Raw genomic sequence first — 24,579 nt, 5'->3', positions numbered from 1 at the left:
CAGAGGACCCCAAAACCCAAGATAAATGGTTATTTAAACAAAAATTGCTTTTAATTTTCTTTAACCATGAAAACAGGATCAAACTCTAACTTATTACTATTAACTTCACCCCCTTCTAATTCTAAATTCTAAGCACACTCGTATGTAATATGTGTAAGTTCAGAAAAGGTTCTTCTTGGTTTTCAGAGAGAGATTTGTTGTTCCTGGACACAAACGGATCCCTTTTAATCAGCCTTGTTAGTGTCTTGCCGAAGAAACTTGCCCCATCAGGGTTTTCCAGATAATAACTTTGCTTTCAGGTCACCACTGAGTTCCTTTTTGTTTCTCTTTTTTAAATGAAACATTAAGCAGCCAGTCCTTTCCTCTTGCAGGAACCACAAGGGTTTTGAACAGGCTGAACTAAGAACTCACAATCAGCCTTCCAAATGGTTTTTTTCCACAAGCTTGCCAGCTTGTCCTGTTCCAGTCCCAGCTGCTGCTGCTGACTGTAAAACTGCAGAACTTATCTCTCTCTCAGAGAAAAAAAACTGTTCAACTCTCTCTGCATGCAAAAACTCAGAATTTCTACACACACACACACACACACACACACACACACACACACACAGACTCTCCCTCTCTCTTTGCAATACTGTTTAATTTAAATGGTATTGCAAGCACACTATTTGCATGTATTGATGTGTGTATGCACACACTCTCACACATGCACTCTCATGCGCTCTCTCATATATACATTATATGGTAACCTATGACCATGTCCTCCTTTGAAATGGCCACCCTATGTTTTTTTAAACTTTATTTAATATTTTCAGGGGAAAAACTTTTACAAAGTGCATAATATAAAAAAGAAACACATACAACAATTTAAGATATTACTAAACTTATACATTTCAAATAAGGCGACCACATCTTAATTAAAAAATCATAATTATCATGCAAGTGATATGTTATTTTCTCCATATAAATACAGGATCTCAACTCATTATGCCAATGAGTTACATTTACTTCGACCTCATCTTTCCATGAAATCACAACACATTTACGTGCTACAGCCAATGCTCAATGAAGAAATGCTGGCTGAAACTTATCTAACCCCAAATCAGTAAATGGGGCAATAGAACCCAACAAAATTTTTTTTGGATCTAACAGAAATTGGATCTTTAACAATTTTTGAAGAACTTCCCTAATTTTATGCTAAAATGATTGAACCTTATCCCAGAACCAAACAGAATGTAAAAATGTTCCTACACATAGTCCACATCTAAAACACAACTCTGAATTACTAAATACATATTTTTTCAACTTCTCGGGGGTTAGATACAACTGATGCAAAAAAATTGTAATTAACCATACTATATCTTACATTAAGCTATTTAGTCACACCATCAAAACACATCATCTCCTAAATGGTCTGATTAATATCACAAATTAAATCATTTTCCCATTTAATCCTAGATTTATCTAAATTTATTTTATCCATAGTGTCTTGCAACAATGCATACATCTCAGAAATAAAACCCTTATTTAATGAATGAGAAATTATAAACTCAAATTTTGTTAACTGAGGAATTTTCATTTCTCTTCCAAAATTATCTTACACTAATGCTCTAATTTGGTAATACACAAATAAAGAATTCACTGGAATTCCAAATTTCTCTCCAAGTTGATTAAACGATAAAAAAATTACCCTCTTCAAAACAATCTTGCAACGATTTTATTCATTTAATCTGCCATTCCTTTAAAAATCTATTATTCAACAAAAAAGGAATCAATTTATTTTGATATATTGGAGCTTGAACTGATATTTTACCTTTCGTACCTATCAATAAATTCCTTTTGGTCCAAATCCCTAACAAATATTTTAAAATCGGTACATTATATCTCTGTAATAAAACAGAATTCTACTTAAGTATCAATTGATGTGAATAAGGTTCAGAAATACCAGCCAATTCTACCTTAGCCCAACTAGGGGGATATGATACATCCAGCATATGGTTAATAAATCTTAATGGAGCTGCTTCATAATAATTTTGAAAATGAGGTAGTTGTAAACCTCCCAAAGCGTATTTCCAAGTCAATTTATGTATCGCTACTCTAGCTAATTTTCCCTTCCATAAAAATTCTCGTACTACTTTATTTAAATCCTGAAAAAAAGATTTCGGAAGTAAACAAGGAATCGACTAAAAAGGATACTGAATTCACAGAAAAATATTCATCCTAATACAATTTACTTGACCTATTAATGACAACTTAATCAAATCAGCTTTGATCTTTCTCATTAACGGTACATAATTTAAATTATACAATGATTTAACATTTACATCAATCATTATACCTAAATACTTAATTTTATCAGTCTAACGAAGTTTAGTAATTTGTCTACACTGATCATAATTTGCCTCAGAAATTGGTAATATTTCACTTTTATTCCAATTCACTTTATATCCTGATAATTTGCCATATTGTTCTAAACATACTTACAAATAAATTAAAGATCGTTCCGGATGAGTTAAATATATCAAAACATCATCAGCAAATAAGTTGATCTTCATCATCTGCTATCCTTATACCTCTAATATTCTCATTTTGCCTAATAGCTTGAGCTAATGGTTCGATGACCAATGCAAATAGAGCTGGCGACGAGGGACAACCTTGACGAGTTGGGCCACCCTATGTTTTTAACCATGGTTTCATTTTTCAATGATATGGAAAATTAGGCTGAAAATCTGTTTATCAGAGCAAAGACTGTAATTTGATCTTTATTAAGTTGACATTAGAATTGGTTCTTTTCCTGCACGATATATCTCCAGTGGCTTGAAGTTTTGTGGTGCATACATTGTGGGAAAGGAATGTGGCATTAGGCCTCTTCCCAAAATAACACCATGCTTTTTGGTAGTCTGCATGACTTTGGCTAAAGACTCATCAAATCTGGATAAAAGGCATTCTCTTTTTTCATATGTAGAAGGAGAAAACCTGAACCAGTTTATTTACTATTTGGTACTGAATTCTATTATTTTGTTCCTGCTCCATCTCAATTTTTTGATTAGTTCATTCAATGCTGATTTGTGTTTAAGCTTGACAACACTTTTTTTCTTTTCCATCCTGATGTATTTCCTTAAGGATTATTTGGCAGTCCTTGTGGAGTTATGGGTCTCAGCACCAGAGACCTTCCCTCTGTCTGCTCTCTGTGAGGAGCTTACACACTTTTCCTGGGACTGCATGAGCTTTCTCGTGCTCTGGTTTGCTCCCACGCCCCAAAGGTGTGCAAGTTGAAAGTTTATTGTCCACTGTGGTTGGGTGATTGGCAGAATCTGGGGAGATTTGGTGGGGTGGGGGGCAAAGAAATGGATTAATGCAAGATTAGCGAAAATGGATGGTCTTTGGTTGGCATGGACTTGGTGGGCCAAAGAACCTGTTTTAGCATCATTCTTAACATGCAAATGTTTAAGTTAACTGCCTGAATTTTCAGTTACAGGATTTCAGCTTTTCTGTCTTTCTAGCCAAAAGGAGCAGACAGAAAACAGAAAACAGACAGAGAAAAAATGGAGAAACGAACACCTCAAGAAAAAGAAAAGTATCAGCCTTCATATGAAACAACTATCCTGACTGAGGTAAAATACAGGAAAGTGTAGGTTAAGGAGGAGCAGTAAGAATCCAGGTAGTGAAGGTGCATTTTCTCTTCAATTTGGGATACACAAATTGTCCATAATTCTGACCGACAGATATGTAGAGAACCCAAAATTGTCTTTTTTGAAAGTGTTTCAAAAAATGCATTGTTGCATTTATCATGTTGGTTTTTATTTTAAACTTTTCATTTCACACTTTTTTTAGATATTAATTTTTTTTAAATTTCAATGACTATACAAAATTAGCAAGTCGTGACCAAGAATGGAAGTGTAATTGGCCCATATAGGCAAGTTAAGAAAATATTTTGCTACTGCTGTTACCCTTTCTGTGGACACAACTGAATATTCCAAAATTCATTATATCTTTCAAAATGTTCACCTTTCTTCACAATCTAAACTTCCATCTGGATCACAGTCTGTTGACTCAGTTTTGGAAGTACCAAAGTTGTTGAGAAAAAGGAGATTTATTTTTTATCTGAGCTCCAAGATATTCTGTCCAAGTTGAAGATGGATTTTTCAGGATAATTTTGTAAATAGGATTATGTTGTGCTGTGATTTTTGTCACATTGATGGGTAAAAAGGCTTTTGCATCTGGTAATCAGCTGCGCAGTCATTCTTGTTTGGTCTGCTTCTGCAGACTCTCAACCATTTTATCTTTTAAAATGTAAAGTTCGAATTCTCCCCTCACAAAAACCAAATCAGCGTTACTTAAGTTAATTCTCAGTTTTAATTTCTTAAGCAGGACAGCAATGTTTAATGTATTTAAAATTGGACAGGTCACATTCATCTTAAGAATTTTTATGCTTACCTAGATGCATTCAATTTTTAGTTATTTTTAAACAAAAAAAACATTAAAAGTCGATTAAAAATGTGATTGTTGTTCTGGGTTGCACCTCTAATGCAATGTGACATAAATTCAACTATAGATCTTACATGCTTATGAATACCTGGTGTGTCTTTTCCTAATTTTAAGCTTTTATTTCTGTAGCTGCCCTTTTAATTGTTTACAGATCTTTGTAGGTCCACTTGTTTGTTTTTGCAAGTTAATGTGTATCCTTGTCTACAATAGGGAATTAAATTAACTTGTGCTGACCTGCTGCTTCAGGCCCTGACATTCAACCACCTGCATGAAAAGTGACTTGGTGATATTAATTGTACATTGCCAGCAAACTTGAGTGAACATCAATGTTCACACCTTCATTATTACTTTCCTTTTCTACTTTATCCATTGGACATTCATCAATTGTGTACCTTTGTTTCCTGATCCCACATATTTTACTGAAGCTCTGAATGTATGTTAAAATCCTTTCACCTATCCTATAAATGGATTATGTCCATTAGGTTAAACTCTTTTTACTTTTGGAGCCATTAGGCACATTTTGTAATTGTGCAAAACTTTGGTGTGTTGATGGACTGACAAGTTCTGCTATTTTGTAAGCTTAATTTTTGAAAAAAGCTTGACAACTCAATTTGCACCATTTCTTTTGTACCCATAATGGAACACTCCTGACACTTTTTCCCCTCATTTGTTCACTGTACCCCAGCTACCTTCATTTGCCAGTTTTCAATTCATTTCATTGATTTGTACTCAAAGTTCCTTTTACTCTCTGTAATAATGCAGTTTTCCCCATTATGTTAAATGTTTGATAGTACCTGATGACTTTGATGCAATATATATCAGGTTTGCAGTGTCAGGTTTCTTCTGATTGAATTCTTGTGATGTTCCTAATACTAAAAAGGTAGCTGATTGGTATACACCAATGTATATATGTTCATCTGTGGCTGTGCCTAAAATACATCAGTCTTGGTAGGGTCCGCTAACTATTTTGGAGGTGATTGAAGGAATTGATCTTTTGGTTTTATTGGAATTTGATGAAATGTGAGTCATTTCAGAATCTGTCTCAGGGACTGAACGTTTACCTATTTGATATTGCTGAAGTACAGTATGGTTCACTTCATTTTGGTATTTATCGACTTTGAATTTGGAAAGATGCCCAGATTATCAAAGCTGCTGGAAAGGTCAAATCTCTGGAAATTTGAACATAGTTACTTTTATCTGAACAAAGGTTATATGAGTGCCTTAATGCCTGAAAGACGAGTGTTGTCTGTCGCTTACAATGAGTGACATAACTTCCCATTTGGGATTTGATTAATACAGGTTCAAGATCTGTTAAAGTTTCAGAAGATGCGGGAATTTTGTTTCAGTATTGCGAAGTATGAAGGAATCTCTTCTTGGAGTATTTCAGAATTTCTTACTTGCCAGATTGACTTTTATGTTAAAAAAGTACACTTTCAATATTAGGCTTTTGTGATTATTTCAGTGTTATTCAAGTTGAAGTCTCTTGTAAACATGTAGCTTTAATATTGATTTTGAATCTGGGAATTTATTCCAGCTTCCATTTTGGCTTGCAGAAGTTTATTGTTGAATGGGGAAACCTAGAATTATTTCTATTTTTCTGTCTCCATTTTTTTAACCAGTTTTTAAGAAGTAGCTTTAGTAGATATTTAATGGTTGTGCACATGGAATTGCTTTGAAGAAGTACATTTGAACAACTTTGAATAAAGGATTATCTACTCTGTACTCTGGCACAGTGGAATCAAATTGCTAAGTTTGTGCATCTTCCCTTCAGTGTTAATGTTCAGAACACTTGATCCACTTTATTCATAGATCTGCATGCAGCAATTTAGAAAAAGAGATCACGAGCTATGGGAAACTGTATACTGTATACCCATACTTATCTGACTGGCCTGCTCTCTCCCCACAGCCCCATGTCAGTCCCCACACTGATCCCACTGCTCCACTCTCTCCCGACAGCCCTGTGTCAATCCCCACACTGATCCCACTGCTCCACTCTCCCTACAGCCCTGTGTCAATCCCCACGCTGATCCTACTGCCCTGTGTCGGTCCCCACAAATTTCCCACTACTCCGTGCTCTCCCCACAGCCCCGTATCGGTCCCCACGCTGATCCCTACTTACAAATAAAAAGTCTACAGATACACTGCAGTATCCCATATAGCGTTCCTAAGTATATAATTATGGTGTTTGCACAACATTCAAATTGCATAAGGTCCTATTTCACAGACCGTACTGTGGACATTAAGCAACGGATGACTGTATACATGTTGTACAGAAGATGTGAATACTCTGATCTGTTTCCAGACCACTTGTGTCAAGTGGCTCCTGTTGTACAGTGTTCTAATAGAGAGCTGTCATTATTTACACAGCTGCCCCTTGTGATGCCAAAACCATCACAAACCATCATCTCTGATAATCCCATGTGCACTAGATTTACCGACTGGATTGGCAGATTTTCTGAATATTATTGCTATCAATGCTTCAACACTCTAATTTTTTTTAGATATTGTACAGTATGATATATTTTCAGGTGAATGAGAAAGTTGAAAGTAAATGCATAAACCAGGGGCCCTAGTAAGTGAAAAGGGTGAGTCAAGTATTGGTGAGCCAGATGTAGAACCATTGGGTGATTAGAGTTGTACTGTAGTTTCAAAACTCATATTTTTCTTTAGGTACATAAACATTTTAATGTATTTATTCATTTGTGTTTGATTTTGTGAGGATTACATTGGGTACATAGGAGAGGGCTGTCGTGGGATCTGCTTTTTTTGATAAATGTCAAAAACTTGGGGAATACTTTTAGGATAATTGTCCTTACCACTGTGGTCCAGTGGAATTTTATTTGGCTAAATGGAGAACAAACCTTTAGAATGTCTGAGGAAAAGAGAAATAGCATACTCATAAACCAAAAGGATACAGTTTTCAAGTTCTTGAGCTCATAATTTGTGTGTTTAATTTCACCAATTAGTTTGGTTTTTAAATGGACAAATTAAAAGAGAATTTCTTTCTGGGAATTAAGAAACTGATGATGTGTACATCCTAGTACAAAAATATTAAGAGTAGAACTTTCCAAATTAGAAGGGTGATTTTTGATCACAAGATTGTATTTTTTAAAAAACCATGCAGGATTTACAAATGATTTAAACCAACTGGTGGCAGTTTTAATATGATCCAACAACAGGCTTGTTGAATTGTGCTTCCTTTGACATAATGGGTGATTTATTTTCTGTATGTTGTACAAAAATATGTATTTAACTCCACCATTGTATATGGAAGAAAGTATGTATTTTATCACTGATTTTGAGATACTCTATTTTCCCAAGATCCTTAATATTGGCATAAAAAGTTACAACTGTTGGAACAAATGAGAAAATATATCTGAGAAATTTAGCTATTTCTGAAATCTTGCTGTTGTCTTTCGATCCTAAGCAATGAAGTTTTTAAGTTAAATCTAAACTTAGTTTATTCTAATTTTAGTGTTTTAAGAGGATGTTCAGGATGTCTGAATTTTTTGGAGGTGCTTTTGCATCTAATTATGCCAAGACAAAGCCAGATATAGGCAAAAACAGAATTTCTTCCATTGAAACTAGAATTCCATGTCAATGGTAGACTTGTTGATGAGAGATTCGATTCATAGAATCTGAAGTGCAAGTTAAAGATCTATAATGATTCTGTTTTCCATATGAAAATTGAACTTTATAAAAATAGTTCATGTTAAAGAAATGCTTACACTGCTAGGTGATGTGCTCATGATCTCATGATGTACTGTATAAATTGATCCTAGTCTTTGGTGTCTGTCCAGATGAGGCTTGAGCCTATTATTGAAGATGCACTTGAACATGAGCAGAAAAAGTCCACCAAGCGGACTTTGCCAGCAGACTGCGGTGATTCTCTGGCAAAGCGAGGCAGTGTAAGGACTTCTGCTTACCTTTTTGTTGTACAAGGCTGCTTGTGCAAGAATACAATCAAAGTGTTAGATATAGGATTATGCTTTACCATCATATAATACTTTTCATTGTGAAAGGACTTACTTTGGATGTTTTATGCAAAATTTTCAACTTAATGTCCTTAACTCCTAAATCTAACACCTGATACAGGAGCTCTTTTTCCTCAGGCCACAAAAATGTTTCTAGTCTGTTACATATAATTTGAATAATCTTAATCATCATCATTTATGTGTTCAAATTGACAGACACTTTTTAACAATAGTTTGAAATAAAAATGTTAGGGGGAAATTACTGTTGAGGATTTGTTGAACTCTTTAATATGGTACAGGAAGTCCCCGGGTTAAGAACGTCCAACTTATGGATAACACATATTTACGAATGGACTACAAGTGGCTTCAGCCATTCATCGGCTCGAGGAGAATGCCACCCGCCATTTTAAGTCGGATCACATTGCCGTTAACATTGTTGAGTGTGTAACTTTGTATTTGGCTTAAAATTTTCTCTTATTTACCCTCGCAACCATGCCTCAAAAGGTCACATTTGACTAACTGATGCTAAATAAGAACTGTATGTACCTGTTTCGACTTGCATACAAATTCAACTTAAAGACAGACTCGTTCGTAACCCGAGGACTGTCTGTATTAATATTTTGCTCCCCTTTCTCTCTTCCCCCTCCCCTCATCTCAAATGCTATCTGTATTGAGATTAATGTTTACTTGGGTTTTTGTGGCCTAAATTATGGAAAGATTTTGCATAATTTAACAAGTGAATAGTGGAATAATTTAAACTTGTAATTCACTGTAAAAAAAAAAAAAAAAAAAAAAAATTGTTCAATTTGGGGTTCTTTTTTATTTTAATTTTTTTTGCCTTTTATTTTCCTAGCTTTTTCAAATGCTGTTAGCTCTTTGTGCTATTAATCCTTTTCTATCCCGGAGTAGCTGACATGCCCTTGCACAGACACAAATATTTTGGCAGGGTGCTTGTTAATTTAGGAAATATTTGATTAATTTGTTCTGTATTCTCTTTTCATAGAGAATTTTAAACTTGCTTGAATCCATACTCCAGGTTTGAAATCATTTTTAACCCACAGCATCATTTTAAGTAGAAGTAACATTTTTGGTATATTTGCAAAGTTCATTTAAGAGATCAAGAATTTGACTGTGGATATATTGTCTTCTATTTCTTTACACCTGGGGGTCAAAAACTCAAATGTTTATAAAGCAAATTGAATTCAATGTTCATGCCAGAGAATTACTAAAATAGGAGCCAATGGGCAATATTTTTCCCCAGTTCACAAAATTCCAATCTTGCATGTGACTCAGGTCTCTTTTTAAACATGGCTGATTCCTGAAATTCTTAGGATAACTTACCAGGTTGTTCCCTTAGCTGCAGTCATTGCATGTTAATAGGAAGGGTTTTTTAAGAACCAGAAGCAAATTGCATGCTGGTTCCTGCCTACGGTGCCTGCAAAACCTTGCCATTGTTCATTTCAGACTCTCAAAGATAGTGTCCCAATGAAGGGTTTTGTCCAGATTGCTGCTTCAATTTTTTTTTTGTTTCTTGCAACTTGACTTGGAACAAAAGAAATCTGCTTGAAGAGGCAAAGTCTTTATTTAAAGGAATTAAGGTCACTATCCGTTTCCTTCAAATGTGCAGCAGCTTGAATGCACTAGTGATAACACAATGTTGAATAATGTTTGTTTCAGAACATGCAGTTGGGGAATTGTTGATGATAGTTTGCAGAGCCTCTCGGGTTGTACCTGTATCTTTAAATTCGAAGCAATTTCGCTCAGATTTATGTAAACGTCAGCAGTGAATATAGCAGACAATTAAAATGTAAAGGCTAATTTGGTCCTGAGTGAAGAAGACAACAGGGACAACTACAAGAATTCAAGAAAGTGGCTCATCACCATCTACTCAAGGGAAATTAGAGCTGAGCAAAAAATGTGGATTTGCTGGCAACAGAAAAATTAATATTTTTTTTAAAAGATGGCAAGTACATTAAAGGGGGTAAATTTAACCTTAGATTGACAAAAAAAAGACAGGAGAGATAGGGCAATAGAGAAAGCAAAACAAAAAAATGTTGTTCATGGAAATGTGCAGTGGAACGAATGAGATTTTATTTTATGATGCAAGAGTGATCAAACTAGCCATTAACATCAAAGTAAGATGCCATTTCTTTCCGGCGAATTAGCAAGTTCCCAAAAAAGGCTAAAAGTATCATTTTCCATAAAGCTTATGGTTAAGAAAAACTATTTAAATAACACCCTTATGATTGCATTTAATTGCAGCTTGCCCTATGTCTTTAGTTTACATATAAAGTCAAGTGCCAGTCTCCTTCCTGCTATTTTGACCATATTTCTGACCCTATGCTTCTAATTCGGCGGGTGTGGAGCCCTTCAATGTGCATTCGATTAATTTTCTAGCACACTGCAGCCTGAAGTTTCATCTCGAAAAATGTGAAAGTTGAACATTTGGATATCTGAAAATGTAAGGATTGGAAAAGAAACTAGGTCATTAGTAGGGGTAAAGAATTGTAGTCAATGCATATTTAAAAGAGATTTAAGACGGTTACTTTAAGAAATAGAAAAAGGTGCAGGAAAAATATTTTTAATATCTTCAACATTACTGTCTACAGCTTTAGCTGAATTTTTTTCTGCCCTTGGCTAATTGGCATTCCATTTTAAAGCAGGTGATTTCTTGTCTTAAGAAATGCACTATCTTTTGTTGGTTATTTTAATGGAAAAATTGATGTGGGGAGAGAAAAATTAATTGTTAATTTGGAGGTTAAGAAAATAGTAAAGTGACCAACAGAATAACATGGCCAAGTAATTATGATTTATGACCTAAGATCTGAAATTGCATGTTCTGTTATGAACATTACTGTTTTGGTATAATGTTCGGCCTGGGAACCTGAGTCTTAAAAGTTGAGTAATTGGGTATTTTTAATGGTGTTGAAAGTGCAAGAGCATTGGCATACTTCATTTTCATTGATGATCTGGAAACTTGTTTCAAGGAATTCCATGCAGGTTAATATTAAGAAAGAAAAGGAATTGTGAGTTCTTGTAGCCATTCTTTTTAAGCTGTATTATCCTATCTTTCAACTTTTGATTTAAAGCAGTGGTTTTCAAAATTTTTCTTTCCACGCACATACTATTTTAAGTGCAATAGGTGCTCTGTGATTAGTAAAGGATTACTTAAGGTGGTATGTGAGTGGGGGAAAAAGATTGAGAACCATTACTCTAGACACAATTGTTACTGAAATATTTTGCTTGAGAAAAATTGTCATTGGCCAATTTCCATTGGAGTTATGAAACCATGCACATAACGAGTCAGTTAGGTACAATTAAAATAGTGATTTTCAATTGTTTTCTTTCCACTCACATATCACCTTAAGTAATCCCTTACTAATCACAGAGCACCTATGGCATAGGGATTACTTAAGATAGTATGTGAGTGGAAAGAAAAAGTGAAAACCACTGATTTATAGTAAATCAAACACTGATGATAAACTGCACAAAATCACACCTATCATAAATGAACATGCAGTTCTTCATTGTACAACAAATCAATAAAACACTGATTGTCCTTGTTGGGTTATAGAATCATTGTTGTATAAGCACTGAAGCAGGGCATTTGGCCAACCATATCCATGCCAAACCTTCTTGCCTCTACATTAATGCCAATTATCCTCTATCTTTCTATATACATTGCCCATTTAAACACATCTGAATATCTCTTAAACTTAGTGATTGCATGCAACTTCAAAACTATCTCTGGCAGTGAGTTCCAGTTACTGGAGTTTAAAACAGATTAAATTTATAGATAAAAATGTCCCCTGAATCCTTCAGGATTTCTAAAGCTTGTATAGCTTTTCTTTTCCCCACGCACATCAGGGAGGGAAGAAATGTCTGGTTGGATCTGCTCTCTGTAAATGTACTTTTATTTGCTTTGTGGAATATCTATCCTATCTGGGACTACAAATTGTGATGAAGAGAAAATGGACCCTTTAAGGGAAAAAGGGAGAAAAAAATCCATGCCAATCATTTTGAAATTGGAGCTGATAATGATTATTAGATTTGCTTCATGGAAGGATGATGCTGTTTGTTCCAGCTAAGGTATAATGTGTTGCAGAAAAATAGCTTTGAAGAATAATGTGAAGTATGGAGTCTTTTACATTCACCGGAACAGTCATTGCTTCTCTGTTCGACAGATCTTGAGTGATAGTATTCTCTACTTGATGGATGAATGTTCAAGTCCCATTTCAGGACTCTGTATGTTGTAGATGCAGAAAACTGCAGCTGCTGGGATCTGGTTCAAAAAACAAGCTGCTGGAGGAATTCAGTGTGCCGAGCTTCCAATGGGTGTGGCGGGGAAAGACTGGTTTGGAGCTTGAGTGACAACGGTTTCTTCACTCCTCCCCCACTAATGCTGCTTGAGTCACTGAGTACCTCCAGCAGATTGCTTTTTGCCTTTGAGTGCTGTTCTGCCTGACACTATGAAGCCATATTTCAAGAACTGTTATATTTTGATATGTCTTAAAATTGACAGTTTAAAATTTCATCATGTAGGTCAATGTGAAGAAGTTCCATGTCAGTATTTTAAGAACAACAAGGAGTTTCCCCTAATTTCTTGGCTATTGCGTCATTGTTTAAGCACGTGAACAAAAATAAATTAACAGAATGTTATATCTCTTTTTGTTGTCTACAAATCTTGAATGCCTAATTAATTGACTGATATATATTTCTACAATTTTTGACTGCAAATGAAAAATAATTCACTGACTTTTGTAATAGATTTAAGCTTCTGGGAATATCATGAGGAACCAAATAAATGCAGACTTATTCTTTATGAAAGTGTACATTTGGTACCCAAACTTTGGAAATTATCTATCGTTGATTTCTGCTTACATTTTCAATTCATTAGGGCAAAGGACATAAATAATGCAAAATTTCTGTTTGAATTCCCAAATTCAGGAGATTGCCTTCTGGCAATTTCCCTTCATGGTGAATATCAGAACAGTTCAGCCACTTCCAATTATTTGAATGGGTGCATTTCTATATTGTAACAATGTCCAAATTCGTCAAAAAAGGTGTCTTGTATTTAACTTCTAACATGAATCATGAAAATGAAATGCAGCATGCTAATTAGCGGGCAGTCTACATTATATTTTTCTATTTTGGGAACATCTGGGTACAGATATGAGCATTAACTAATGTTCAATGATGATGAATATGAAAAACAATCGTTAAATAACTTAAGAATTGAATGTTAATTGATTTAATCCTTTGTTTGAACTGTTAAATGATACTAAAACTATTTTGTTCAGAAATTAAATTGTAGTGTTTTCCTTTCCTTAATTCTTTGTTTAAGCAAGATCTTGTGATTGAAGTTAACATTATGCAGCCAGACAATTGTTGAAATATATATTTATATAGCATTTTCTGTGGTGTTGCATGAAGAGTTTGGAATCTACCTTTTTGTATGTCATGCAGTAGCAATTTTTCACATTACTTGCCAAACAGGAGATTTGATCCTTTCCTTTAGCTATCCTTAGCAATGTATCATTTACATTTGGAAACGTGTTCAATTATCAACTCTTTCCTCCCATGCACAGTACATCAATTTATCTGTAATTTTCATTAAGAATATCAAGTCCTAATCTATTTTTTATGCTACAGTGCTCCCCTTGGCCTGACAATGCATATGTGAACAGCAGTCCTTCAACCACTCCAACATTTGCACCAGTTGCTGCTTACAATGTTCCTGACAGGTACAGTGATGCCGATAGTTTAATAATGTTGCATTAAGAATAAACAGAACATTCCAACACAGTACAGACCCACCAGCCCATGATGTTGTGCCAACCTATGTAAACTTACTATACATTAATCTAATTTTTCCCTGTCTCTATTTTTCTCACCTATATCTAAGAGTCTTTTGAATGTCACCATTGCAACAACAACCTCCACCACCACCACGAGCAATGCATTCCAGGCACACAACAATCTTGAGTTTAAAAAAAAAACCTACATCTGACATCTCCCCTAAATTTTTCTCCACTCGGTATTTGCTATTGACGCCTCGGGGAAAAGGTGATGGCTGAACACCCTCTCTAGGCCCCTCATAATTTTGTATCTCTCTATCAAGTCACCTTTCATCCTTGGGAGAAAAGCCCTCTAGCTCTGTCAACCTTCATATGATATATTCTCCAATTCAGGTAACATCCTTGTAATGATGTGACTAGAACTAAATACTTCAAGTGTGGTACAATAGGAGTTTTTTGAGCTGCAATGTTACCTCACGACTCAAACTCGATTTCCCTGATTAATGAAGGCCAACACACCAAAAGCCTTCTTAATTACCCTTTCAACTTGTGTGGCAACCTTTAGGGATCTATAGACCTGAACCTCAAGTTCTCTCTGTTCCTCCACACTTTTTAGAATCCTGCCATTAACTACATACTCTGTTTTTGAGTTCAATCATCCCGTGCATCACCACACTTATCCAGATTAAACTCCATCTGCCATTTCTCTGACAAACTCTTCATACTGTCAAGATCTTGTTGTAAATGACAACAATCTTTTACACTACACCACCACCAAACTTTGCATTATCTGCAATCACAATATCTAAATGTTAGTTTTGGTTTGCTTAACACATTAAAATACTCATTCAAAAGTGGGCAGTACAGAAATTAAGCTCTTTTTTTAAAATAAAGTGTGTGAAGTTGGAACTGCACCTCATAAATGCTGTTGTTTTGCAGTAACTCCTCTTCACCAAATCATCAAGGAGAAGGGACACCACAGTTTGTAGTGGAGGTATGTGTCTCCCCTCAGCAGTAAAGATAGAAGATTACTTCTGGTGGGCAATGGACAGTTTACCTTTATCAAAAAGTAAATATTAATTTTGGTTATGGAAGTAATACCTTGTCTGCTTTTAATAGTTCACAGCATGGATTAGATTTGTCCATTGAATGTGGGCTAAGGTCTGTGGGCTTACAGAATAAATTTAATTATTTACATTGGCAAAACTTTCTTGCTCTTGCTGCCTAGGATTGCTTTTATTTACACAGCATCCTGCAAAAAAAAGCTTGAAAGTATCAACGATGAACTGGGAAAATATTCAGCTCTGCACAAATTATTTCTTCAATAGCTGTTAAGACTTTTGAAGATCTATTCTGAGAGTTAGTACTAAAATCTTTGACCTCTAGATAATATTTGATTTTTGATTGAATATATAGAATATTGAGGTACTACTATCCTCAGAGATGGGATTTCTTTAAAGAGTAGATTGAGAGTGGTTAAAACATTACTTTTAATATTGGCTATTCTTTTAAGCAAATGTATGTCCAGCAGGGCCAAGCATACTTTCAGATTTTGTTTAAATGGTGGATGAGATCATTTGGCTTGCACTGGACACTAGAATATTTATGGTAACTGTACAATGCAGAATTCTGAATGATAACACAGAATAAGTGTTCCTGCAATGGTAGAGAATGGTAACTTCATTTACCAAGTCTGATTTTTCTTTTTACTTTAAAAAATGGATTTGTTTGTTTGAATTAAACTGGACTTCAATTCAGCAATAGGATTCCAATTAATCAATATTTGGAGAAATGGAGAAAAGTAGGCTATTTGCTGAATAAATGTTCAGCGGCATAGTGAAAACATGCCAAATCACATCATTTGCATGAAAAACTTTGATAGAAGAAAATATTACATTGGAATTCAGCATTATGCAATAAACAAACAATATTACATAGTAAATTTGTTTTTTTAAATAATGAAAATAGCATCTGGAGCGATAAAGGGGTAATATTTCAAATTGATGAGTTTGTATCACTCAAGCTTTTTTCTTTTCAGTCTGATTATAAAGGTTAAAAAAAATCTGGTGCTAATTTTGTTTCGTACAGATGCTTGATTTGAGTATTTCCACTATTTTCTGTCTTTATTTCTGATTTCTGGCATGTAGTTTTTTTCTTCTTTTTCCAATTAACCTACAGTTAACCATGTTGAAAATCCAAACCTATTTTTCTTTGTATTGAGGGTTACTGAGGGTTCGTTTTACTGATTCCTAACATTCAAAATATTTCAAAGCAATAAAAAATCTAAATGCTGAGTGAGTAAAGCTATTTTAAATACTCAACAGGTCAGGCACATTTTTGGGGAAATAAACCATGAATATTTCAGATAAATGACTTTCAGATTAATAATTTCAAAACCTATAGAAATTTCAAAAGATATCCATTTATTAGTTTTTATTTATTGCTTTCTAGCCTATTCTGTTGTCTAGTGGTCAGTTTGATATCATGTTCTCCTCTCCCATTTAATTTTACATGAATTAACTCCAATTTTGAAAATCCACCTTTTTTTCTTGATTCATGGGTGTCATTGGCAAGACCTTTTTTTGTTCATACATAATAGGTGGAAGTAATGGAGTTTCACGTAAATGGGTGCGGACTAGAAGGGTCGATATGGCCTGTTTCCGTACTGTAAATTGTTATATAATTGGCATTGGAGGTAAGCTGCTGACTTGGACCACTGGAGTCATTCTTGTGCAGGTCCACTCATTGTGGTGCTGGATAGGAAACTGGTTTCAACCTATCAATGCTGAATGACGGGCAGCAAATTTCCTCGTCAGGATGGTATGCAACTTCATGGGTTACCCACTATTAAACGAAGAGGTGTTGAAATGGCTTTTTGAAACGTTGTGCATTTTATAGATAGTACACGCTGCAACCACTATGTCCGAATGCTGAAAGAAGTGAGTGTTTGGGAGGATTATTCAAGTGAGTTGCTTTGACATGGAGGGTATTGACCTTGAGAGTTTTGGGAGATGCATTAATCCAAGTGAGTGGAGAGTATTGCATCACATTCCCAACATGCGTGTTGTCAATGGTTGATGGGTTATTTATGTCGGGAGGTGAGTCATGACACTACAGGATCTCCACCTGCTTGGATAGCTATACTATGTGGCTAGTCCAGTTGAGTTACTGGTCAATTATGATATGGACTGGATATCAAAAATAGGTAGTTAATTGGCCATTGGCAACATTTTTAGCCCATTCTAGAATTTTATCCATATTTTGTTGTATGCAAGCACAGGCTTTTTCATCTGATTAGGGGACTTGAAAATAGAATTGAACTTCAGTGAATATCCCGACTTGGATATTATTGATTGCGCAATTGAGGATGATTGGACCAAAGTCACTGCTCTGTTAAATGTTATTGTCCATATCTTTAGAACCTGAAATAAGATTGTTCATAGGTCCTTTCCCTGCTGAAATCTGTGAATCGAGTTTATTCCATGTCAATCAGCATGACGTAGCCCTTTGGCCAGCTCATCCATGCTGTCCAAGTTCCATTTGCTTGCTTTTGTTCAATACCCTTTGAATGTCAAAACTGTTGCTGCTTCTGCGACCTCCTCTGATGGCTTGTTCCAGACATGGTCCACCATCTGAAGAAATTGCTGTCTGATGCACTGAAACCTCTCCTCTCTTGACTGAAATCTATGCATTCTGATTCCAGAATTTTGTACACTGAGAAAATGACTGAGAATTCACTTTATTCTAACCTTGAGTTTCAAAGACAGTTTCTTTCCTGCTGTTACCAGATTCTTAAATGGATCTCATAGTGGCAAAAAAAATGCCCTTGCACTGTTAAGACTATTTTTCTCTATTTTCAATTTTTGTACTTTTTTTTTGAACCCTGCATAATTTGACTCTTGTAACACTACTCTCTTCTCTGTCACTACTTCTCTACATCATGCACAACCAACTGTATGAATTGACCTATCTGGATCACATGCAAAACAAAGCTTTTTATTGTATTACATGTGACAAAAAAATAATTCACACAATTTCAGCCCAATTCATCAGCTAGAGCTTCCATCAGAAAAATCAACTCCATAAAGCTTGGATTTGCCATTGCTTTCGTGCCAGTGCTCTCATACAAGCACCAATCATAGCTTTCTCTTGCACTGCCTCACCATAATCTCGATGGGAAAAGCCACAGAAAGTAGGAGCAGGGGGCTGCTTGGCTATTCTGATTGTAACATCAAACCTACCTGTTTCTGGTGACTTTCACCATTTTGTTTGAACTGGACAACAAATTTTTTCAAAAGGTTTGCATCCTGAAAGAAAATTGGGGATTATTATGGACAACTTCAAGCTGAACACAGATAATTTCAGATTTGCTGTATCGTGTAGGAAGTTGGAGAAACATTAAATTAACTTGTATTAAATTTAGCATGTTTAATCGCATCATGATCCTGACACATTGTGTTACTTCAACTGACTTAAAAAATATTTTGCAACTGTTTCTTTGTACTCAGCATCTGTTGTCTCTTGTGTCAGTGTCCAATAATTGTCAGCCAGCATTGATGGATTCCAGTTGCCCTGATACTGCTTTCTCATGCTTGCAATGTCCTGATGAATCCCTTTCACCATGTTTGTCACTGACTGCACCAAGTGTGAATGCAGAAAATGAATTAGATAAAATATGACAGGAAATCACAAAAATGGGTTGCATCTGAAAAAAAGGTACGTTAGGAACTTTTTTAAGGTGATTTTTGTGATCAGCAGCCCAAAATCCATAAAATTCACCCAAAATTATTGAGGAGCAAAATTTTTGTTATCCACTGTTATCAGGATTTTATTGGGAAGAAGATCATTCAGCAGAAAAGATTCATGACAATCTTGCAGGGACTGGGGAACATCAGTTATAAGGTAGGACTTGGACTATTCTCCATAAAGTGTAAGAAGCTAGGGGGTGGGGGGGGGGAGAATATTTAAAACATGATGGACATAGATGCGATAAATAGCCAAAGCCTTTGTGACAAATAAAGGTAGGGGCATACAGAATGGTAATACTTTATAAAGCATTGAGGAATAGAGGAACCTGGTGTATGTCCATAAATCAATGAAGATGGTAGCAGAAATTTTCAAAACAAGTTATGAAGAAAACATAAAGAAGACTTGCCTTGGGGCTGGTACTGGGAAGTGATGGTAAAGTTTTGTCTAATTCTGGTTACCACTTTCAGAAGAACTGTCTCATTTGAAAGATGGTGGGAATCATGAATGCACTGCTTGAGTAGAAGCTGCATGGAGTCCCCTCACAATGTGAAAGAAGTAGCAAATTGCCATGGCATCAAAAAGCAGTGGATCTTAGTGAGATGATCTTAAATGAGTGTTTGATAGTCAGGGTGGTGGGGGGCCAAAGAGCCTTTTTCCTGGATGTTATGACTAAGAATTTCATTAAGATAATCCCTGGAATGGGAGGGTTGTGGAATCACAAATGGTAAAATTAGTCGCATTATTTCAGGTTCAGAAAAATAAGGATTGTTCCTATTAAAATATATAAGCATCTGAGATATTGTCACAAGTAAATGTTGAGATCCTTCCATGAGTGGGAGGGGAGGGTACAGAACAAAAGGACATTGTTAAAAGGGGATCGTCACTTATCACTGAAAGACAATATTTGTTATCTTTGAGAAGGTACATCTGGAATTCTAGTCTCTGCAAAGCCATTGGGTTAGTGAAGATATTTAAAAAGGAGGGAGATTCATTTTTGTAACATCAGGAAATTGAGGGCTATGGGGAACTGACACAACATGAAAGGAGGCCTGGGGTGGATTAATCATAACTGAATCTTGGGAATGTCTTGAGCCAGGTGGCCTATTCCTGCTAGTCTTGTGTGTGTGTAATTAAGAAAAGACAGATAAATATTAGTCTTGCCAATGTCACCCACAATCTATAAAGGAACTAAAAAGCAACCATGCAACCGACGAAGAATCCCAATTGGTTTTGTCATATGCCTTCCACAAGAGAATGTATCAAGCGTGCCCACTGAGGGCTATTTTGTTATATTGTGCATGTCACCTGCTGTTAAAAATGGTTCAGCAAGCTACTAAACTGTACAAAAAGAATGGCACACCTTTCCAAAGGCATTCATAATCTCAAATGCTGACCTCCTTCACCCACCATATAGCTGATCACTCACCTCTCTTGGCTGCTAATTCAAGATTCCTTTATTGTTGTGTAATAATGCAACAAATGTAATACAACACCAAATTGCTTTCTGCCTGCAATAAGGCAGAGAGATCACCATTATTATTGCCTGGTGGTCCTTACAGTTAGAGAGAGAGAGAGAGAGAGAGTAGCAAAAGAGGGTTCCCTCAGAAACTGAGAGTCCGTGGATTTGGCTTCAGCGCTCCCACAGCCTCTGCAACTGCACAGACTCCTATTCGATCCATCGGCATACTGAGCTTCAGATCCAAACCTCCAACATGATCAGGAAGCCCTTGCCCTCAACACCTTCATGAATCCCTCATCCACAAGTCACTGACCACCTGCAACCTGTGTGGGTCCTTTGGCCACTGAGCCCCTTGCTGGTCTGCTGCCATGGTCACCATCCTGTGGGGTCATCTTCTCTGCTCATTTTTATTTTAAAATTAAAAACAACCTTTTAATTTTCTCTGACCTGGAATCTCATCAAGTGCTAGAATCCAAGATATTTCATGTAATTTAGCATTTTGAGGATCCTTGGTGATGATCACTCCATAAGGGGTGTATGGTTTGAAATTCCTTTCCAATATCAGTCTGCTCTGATCCCTTTTTCCTGTTCTGGTATGCTATATGAAATGTTTTAAACTAACACTACTTATCTGTCCTCATAATGTTAGCAATTCGTCAAACTTTAATTAGGATTCAGTAAAACATCCCAAACAACTCCATATGTTATGGACAATTTGGTATTTTCATTATTTTGGTAATTATCTGATGACTATCACATTTTGTTCTAACCAGGTAGTTTTGCAAAACCATGAATCCCTCACTTCATGCTTCATCTAGTTTTGCATTTCAAATTTTGAAGGGATAAGATTAATTAGTAGAACAGGTACCACCAATTTTATTGTGAAATGCTTTAATGTGTTGCTGAATATAAATCTCAATACCAACACATGACATCAAAGTTCATAATTTTTTAAAACAGATGTTCTGTTAACTCCTGATTAAGGTAAGGAAAATGTGAATAGCATTTCTTTAAAAAACTGCTCACATGAAGCTGATCATACAAATGCTAACATAATAGCTCTCACTTTTCCGGATTAAAACATGATCCGAAATGCTTTTCAGTATGATGCATTTGCCCTTGAAGTTTCAGTATATTTTAACTTAAATGTATCAGATATTCTAAACAAACAGTGCTAGTTTTAATGTGTATTTTAAAATCTTGAGGGAACATTTTTAAGAATAGGTGGATACTGTAATCCTGAGCATTTTGCCCAACACATTGGTTGGGCTTGTAACAGGAACAACTTGATGCACAAGCAGAATATTTGGAGCTCTGGTTGAAATTAATAAAATGTCACCCTTTGTGCATAACCTCTCCCCTCCCTCTGCCCTTTTTCACCCAACCCTCCCTCCAGCAACTCTGTCCAGCAGCAACAATCCAGGAGGCCCAACAATGGTTACACAAGAATAGATTCTCTTCATATACAAGATTATTTTCAAACTTCTCAGGTACTGATGATGGTATTTGGATTCCAAAAAATATATAGTTAGTCAGTATAAAGTGATGCAGTTATCAATGTATGAAATAGGATTTTGAGGCTCTTCTGGAACCATAAAGGCTGAATATTTTGTTTTCCCTATGTGAGTTGTGGGTGACAGGAGATTATTTTTTTTTACATGTGCCTGAATTCTTGCATTGCAGTAATCATTTCACCTCGGCTATCTTAGATGATACTAGATCTGAGTAGAAAGGTGGTCGTCAAATAAAACTTGACTTTAGACCCAGTAAATGGCATAATTAACATCTCTGTGTTGGTTAAGACAATTTTTGTTGCTTAATACACTGGATGTAAATATCTGACTGTATTGACTGACCTACCAAAAATAACAAGGAAATCCAAAGTAAATTGTTCATGTCCATTTTTGAAATAATTTTCAAGCTGTGTTAAGATCCTATTTGTGTTTGGTTAAGCATTTCCCATCAATTTATTACCAATATGAAAGCTTCATAATTTGTATACTGTTAATGACATTTTTCACAGGTTCCGATTTATTGAAGTTGACACGAGATGATCTCATCCAGATCTGTGGCTCAGCTGATGGGATTAGATTGTTCAATGCACTTAAAGCAAGGTAACTTTTCGAAAACTAATTCAAATCTTTTAGTAAATAGGAGCTAACAAAATTCATTGCTCTCTTCAGCTTGATTTCTCATGGAGATGCCTACATTGTTATTTAGGGATTCAGTAGAAGTAATTGAAATTGGTAAATTTTGCCTGATTTTGAGTATTAAGCTAAGAAATTTTCTTTTGGTCCCTCTGTGTAAGACCCTTCAGCTGTTTCATGCATGTGAAATGACTGCAGCTGCATTTATCCACACCTTTTTTGTTAAAATTCATCTGCCAGCTCCTGAAATCAAGTCAGGATCAATTTATATCAAATGATCCAATATCAGTCTTGAAAAATACTTAAGTAGATAACTTTAATCTGTTCAATACACTAGTCCTTAAAAGAACTACTGAAGGATGATGGGAAGAAGATTATTTTACAAATTTATAGATCAGCTTTATTAATATATGGGCCCTGCCAAACTCCTGTCCTTTGCATTGGACTGTGAACAACACTTCTGAAGTACATTATAGGCTGAAAAGTGATTTTGGTGATGAGTTATCAAAATTAATATGTTTGTCTTTGGAATGATGAATGATGCACCTTTATCATGTAGGAAGCTATTGTGTTCATTCCAGACAAAAATCATTTAACTCATAGGCCTCCTCTGTCAAACTTAACCTTCACCTCCTGGAGCCTCCATGTCAGTGCAATCACAAAGAAGGCTCACCAGCGGCTATACTTTGTGAAGAGTTTGAGGGAATTAAATATGCCACCAAAGTCTCTCGAAAACTTAAGGTTTACTGTGGAGAGCATTCTGGTTGGTTGCATCACTGTTGTACAGAGGTGCCAACGCTCAGGACAAGAAAAACCTCCAGACGGTTGGTAACTAGGTCTGCGACATCACTGGCACCAGACTTCACTCCATTGAGGTACTCTCAAGAACGCCCACCATCCATGCCCTCTTCACTGCTACCATTAAGTAAAAGGTACAGAAGCTTAAAGACGAGCACTCAGCAGCACAAGGATGGCTTCTTCCCCACTGCCATCAGATTCCTGAATGATCAGTGAATCAAAGTCACGACCTTACTTTGACTTTTTGTGTATTATTTTGATTTATTGTTGTAAGGTGGTTTAAATGAATGTTTACACTAAGATGCTGGCGCAAAACAATCTATTTTGACTCACCATTTGTTCTCCACCTCAGTCGATGTCGGTGCTTATTTGTTGCAAATGAACAACTAAGTGAGGATCATAGTTTTTGATCTTGCTTTCCATTTGACTCCCATTGCAAGCTATCTTTTTATTATCCTCCAATTTTCTGTATGCTCTTTTGGCTAATTTTTCTCTCATTCTACTGCAAATGGCCCTCAGAACTCTATAGATCTTGTACATTTCAATTTGCCGTCTCACCATTCTTCAAGCACCCAGCCCTCCTGAAACACTCGAGTCAGTTTCTTCCTTCTTTCCTTTACCAAAAGCATCTACTTTTCTGAACTCCAGTCTTCCAAGCTCCCAATTCCTCAGACTTTTGTCACCTATCTCCCTCTTTCCAACTTATTTTTATTACCAAGTTTTTGGCTATTACATTGCATTCAGCTCAACCACTGTGCACTGACTGTGTTCCTCCACTTGCCTGTTCCATTTTTTTTGTCACTGCAAAGTTCGTCACGGTGTCCAAAAGATGCGACTGAGGCAATAAATTGAAAAAGTAAAATTCAGCTGGGTCATTAAAAGTTTTGCATAGGATGTAATATGTACCTAATAGAACAGTGTGTCAGTGGAAGTGGTTGAATGAGTTATTTATACAAGATCCCTGATCTTCAGTTAAGAGATTTTTAATTTAAATTTTGACATACAGCACGGAAACCGGCCTTTCCTGAACATCCTCCCCCAAAATACACCAATTAAAACAACCTCTATACATTTTGCAGGGTGAGAGGAAACTGGAACATCAGGAAGAAATCCATGCAGATAAGGGGGGGGGGGGGGGGGGGTGTTGGGGGGGAGGGAGGAGGAGGAGA

General features: G+C 35.9%; 2 protein-coding genes across 10 annotated transcripts in view; one reads left to right on the top strand and one right to left on the bottom strand.

Moving 5' to 3' along the window:
* The window catches only part of fbxl2 (F-box and leucine-rich repeat protein 2), a 322,097-nt gene that overhangs the window by 9,642 nt on the left and 287,876 nt on the right, over positions 1 to 24,579 (bottom strand). The window contains exon 18 of one of the 2 annotated variants that reach the window (XR_011352110.1): positions 18,499 to 18,564. The exons of the other annotated variant lie outside the window; for it this stretch is intronic. The gene's annotated coding sequence lies outside the window, so the exon portion shown is untranslated. The remainder of the gene's footprint in view (positions 1 to 18,498; positions 18,565 to 24,579) is intronic. 2 annotated transcript variants of the gene reach the window in all.
* The window catches only part of LOC138755199 (upstream-binding protein 1-like), a 131,663-nt gene that overhangs the window by 99,215 nt on the left and 7,869 nt on the right, over positions 1 to 24,579 (top strand). For 6 of the 8 annotated variants that reach the window (XM_069920729.1, XM_069920732.1, XM_069920734.1 and 3 more), the window contains 6 exons: positions 3,501 to 3,611; positions 8,286 to 8,393; positions 14,112 to 14,203; positions 15,197 to 15,251; positions 21,862 to 21,955; positions 22,489 to 22,579. In XM_069920729.1, coding sequence (XP_069776830.1) covers positions 3,501 to 3,611; positions 8,286 to 8,393; positions 14,112 to 14,203; positions 15,197 to 15,251; positions 21,862 to 21,955; positions 22,489 to 22,579 — 551 coding nt within the window. The remainder of the gene's footprint in view (positions 1 to 3,500; positions 3,612 to 8,285; positions 8,394 to 14,111; positions 14,204 to 15,196; positions 15,252 to 21,861; positions 21,956 to 22,488; positions 22,580 to 24,579) is intronic. The other 2 variants (XM_069920731.1, XM_069920733.1) reach the window with 1 other exon arrangement.

The sequence above is a fragment of the Narcine bancroftii genome, chromosome 2 (genome assembly GCF_036971445.1).
Source record: "Narcine bancroftii isolate sNarBan1 chromosome 2, sNarBan1.hap1, whole genome shotgun sequence".
Lineage (NCBI taxonomy): Eukaryota > Metazoa > Chordata > Chondrichthyes > Torpediniformes > Narcinidae > Narcine > Narcine bancroftii.
This window is presented reverse-complemented; position numbering and strand designations above follow the sequence as displayed.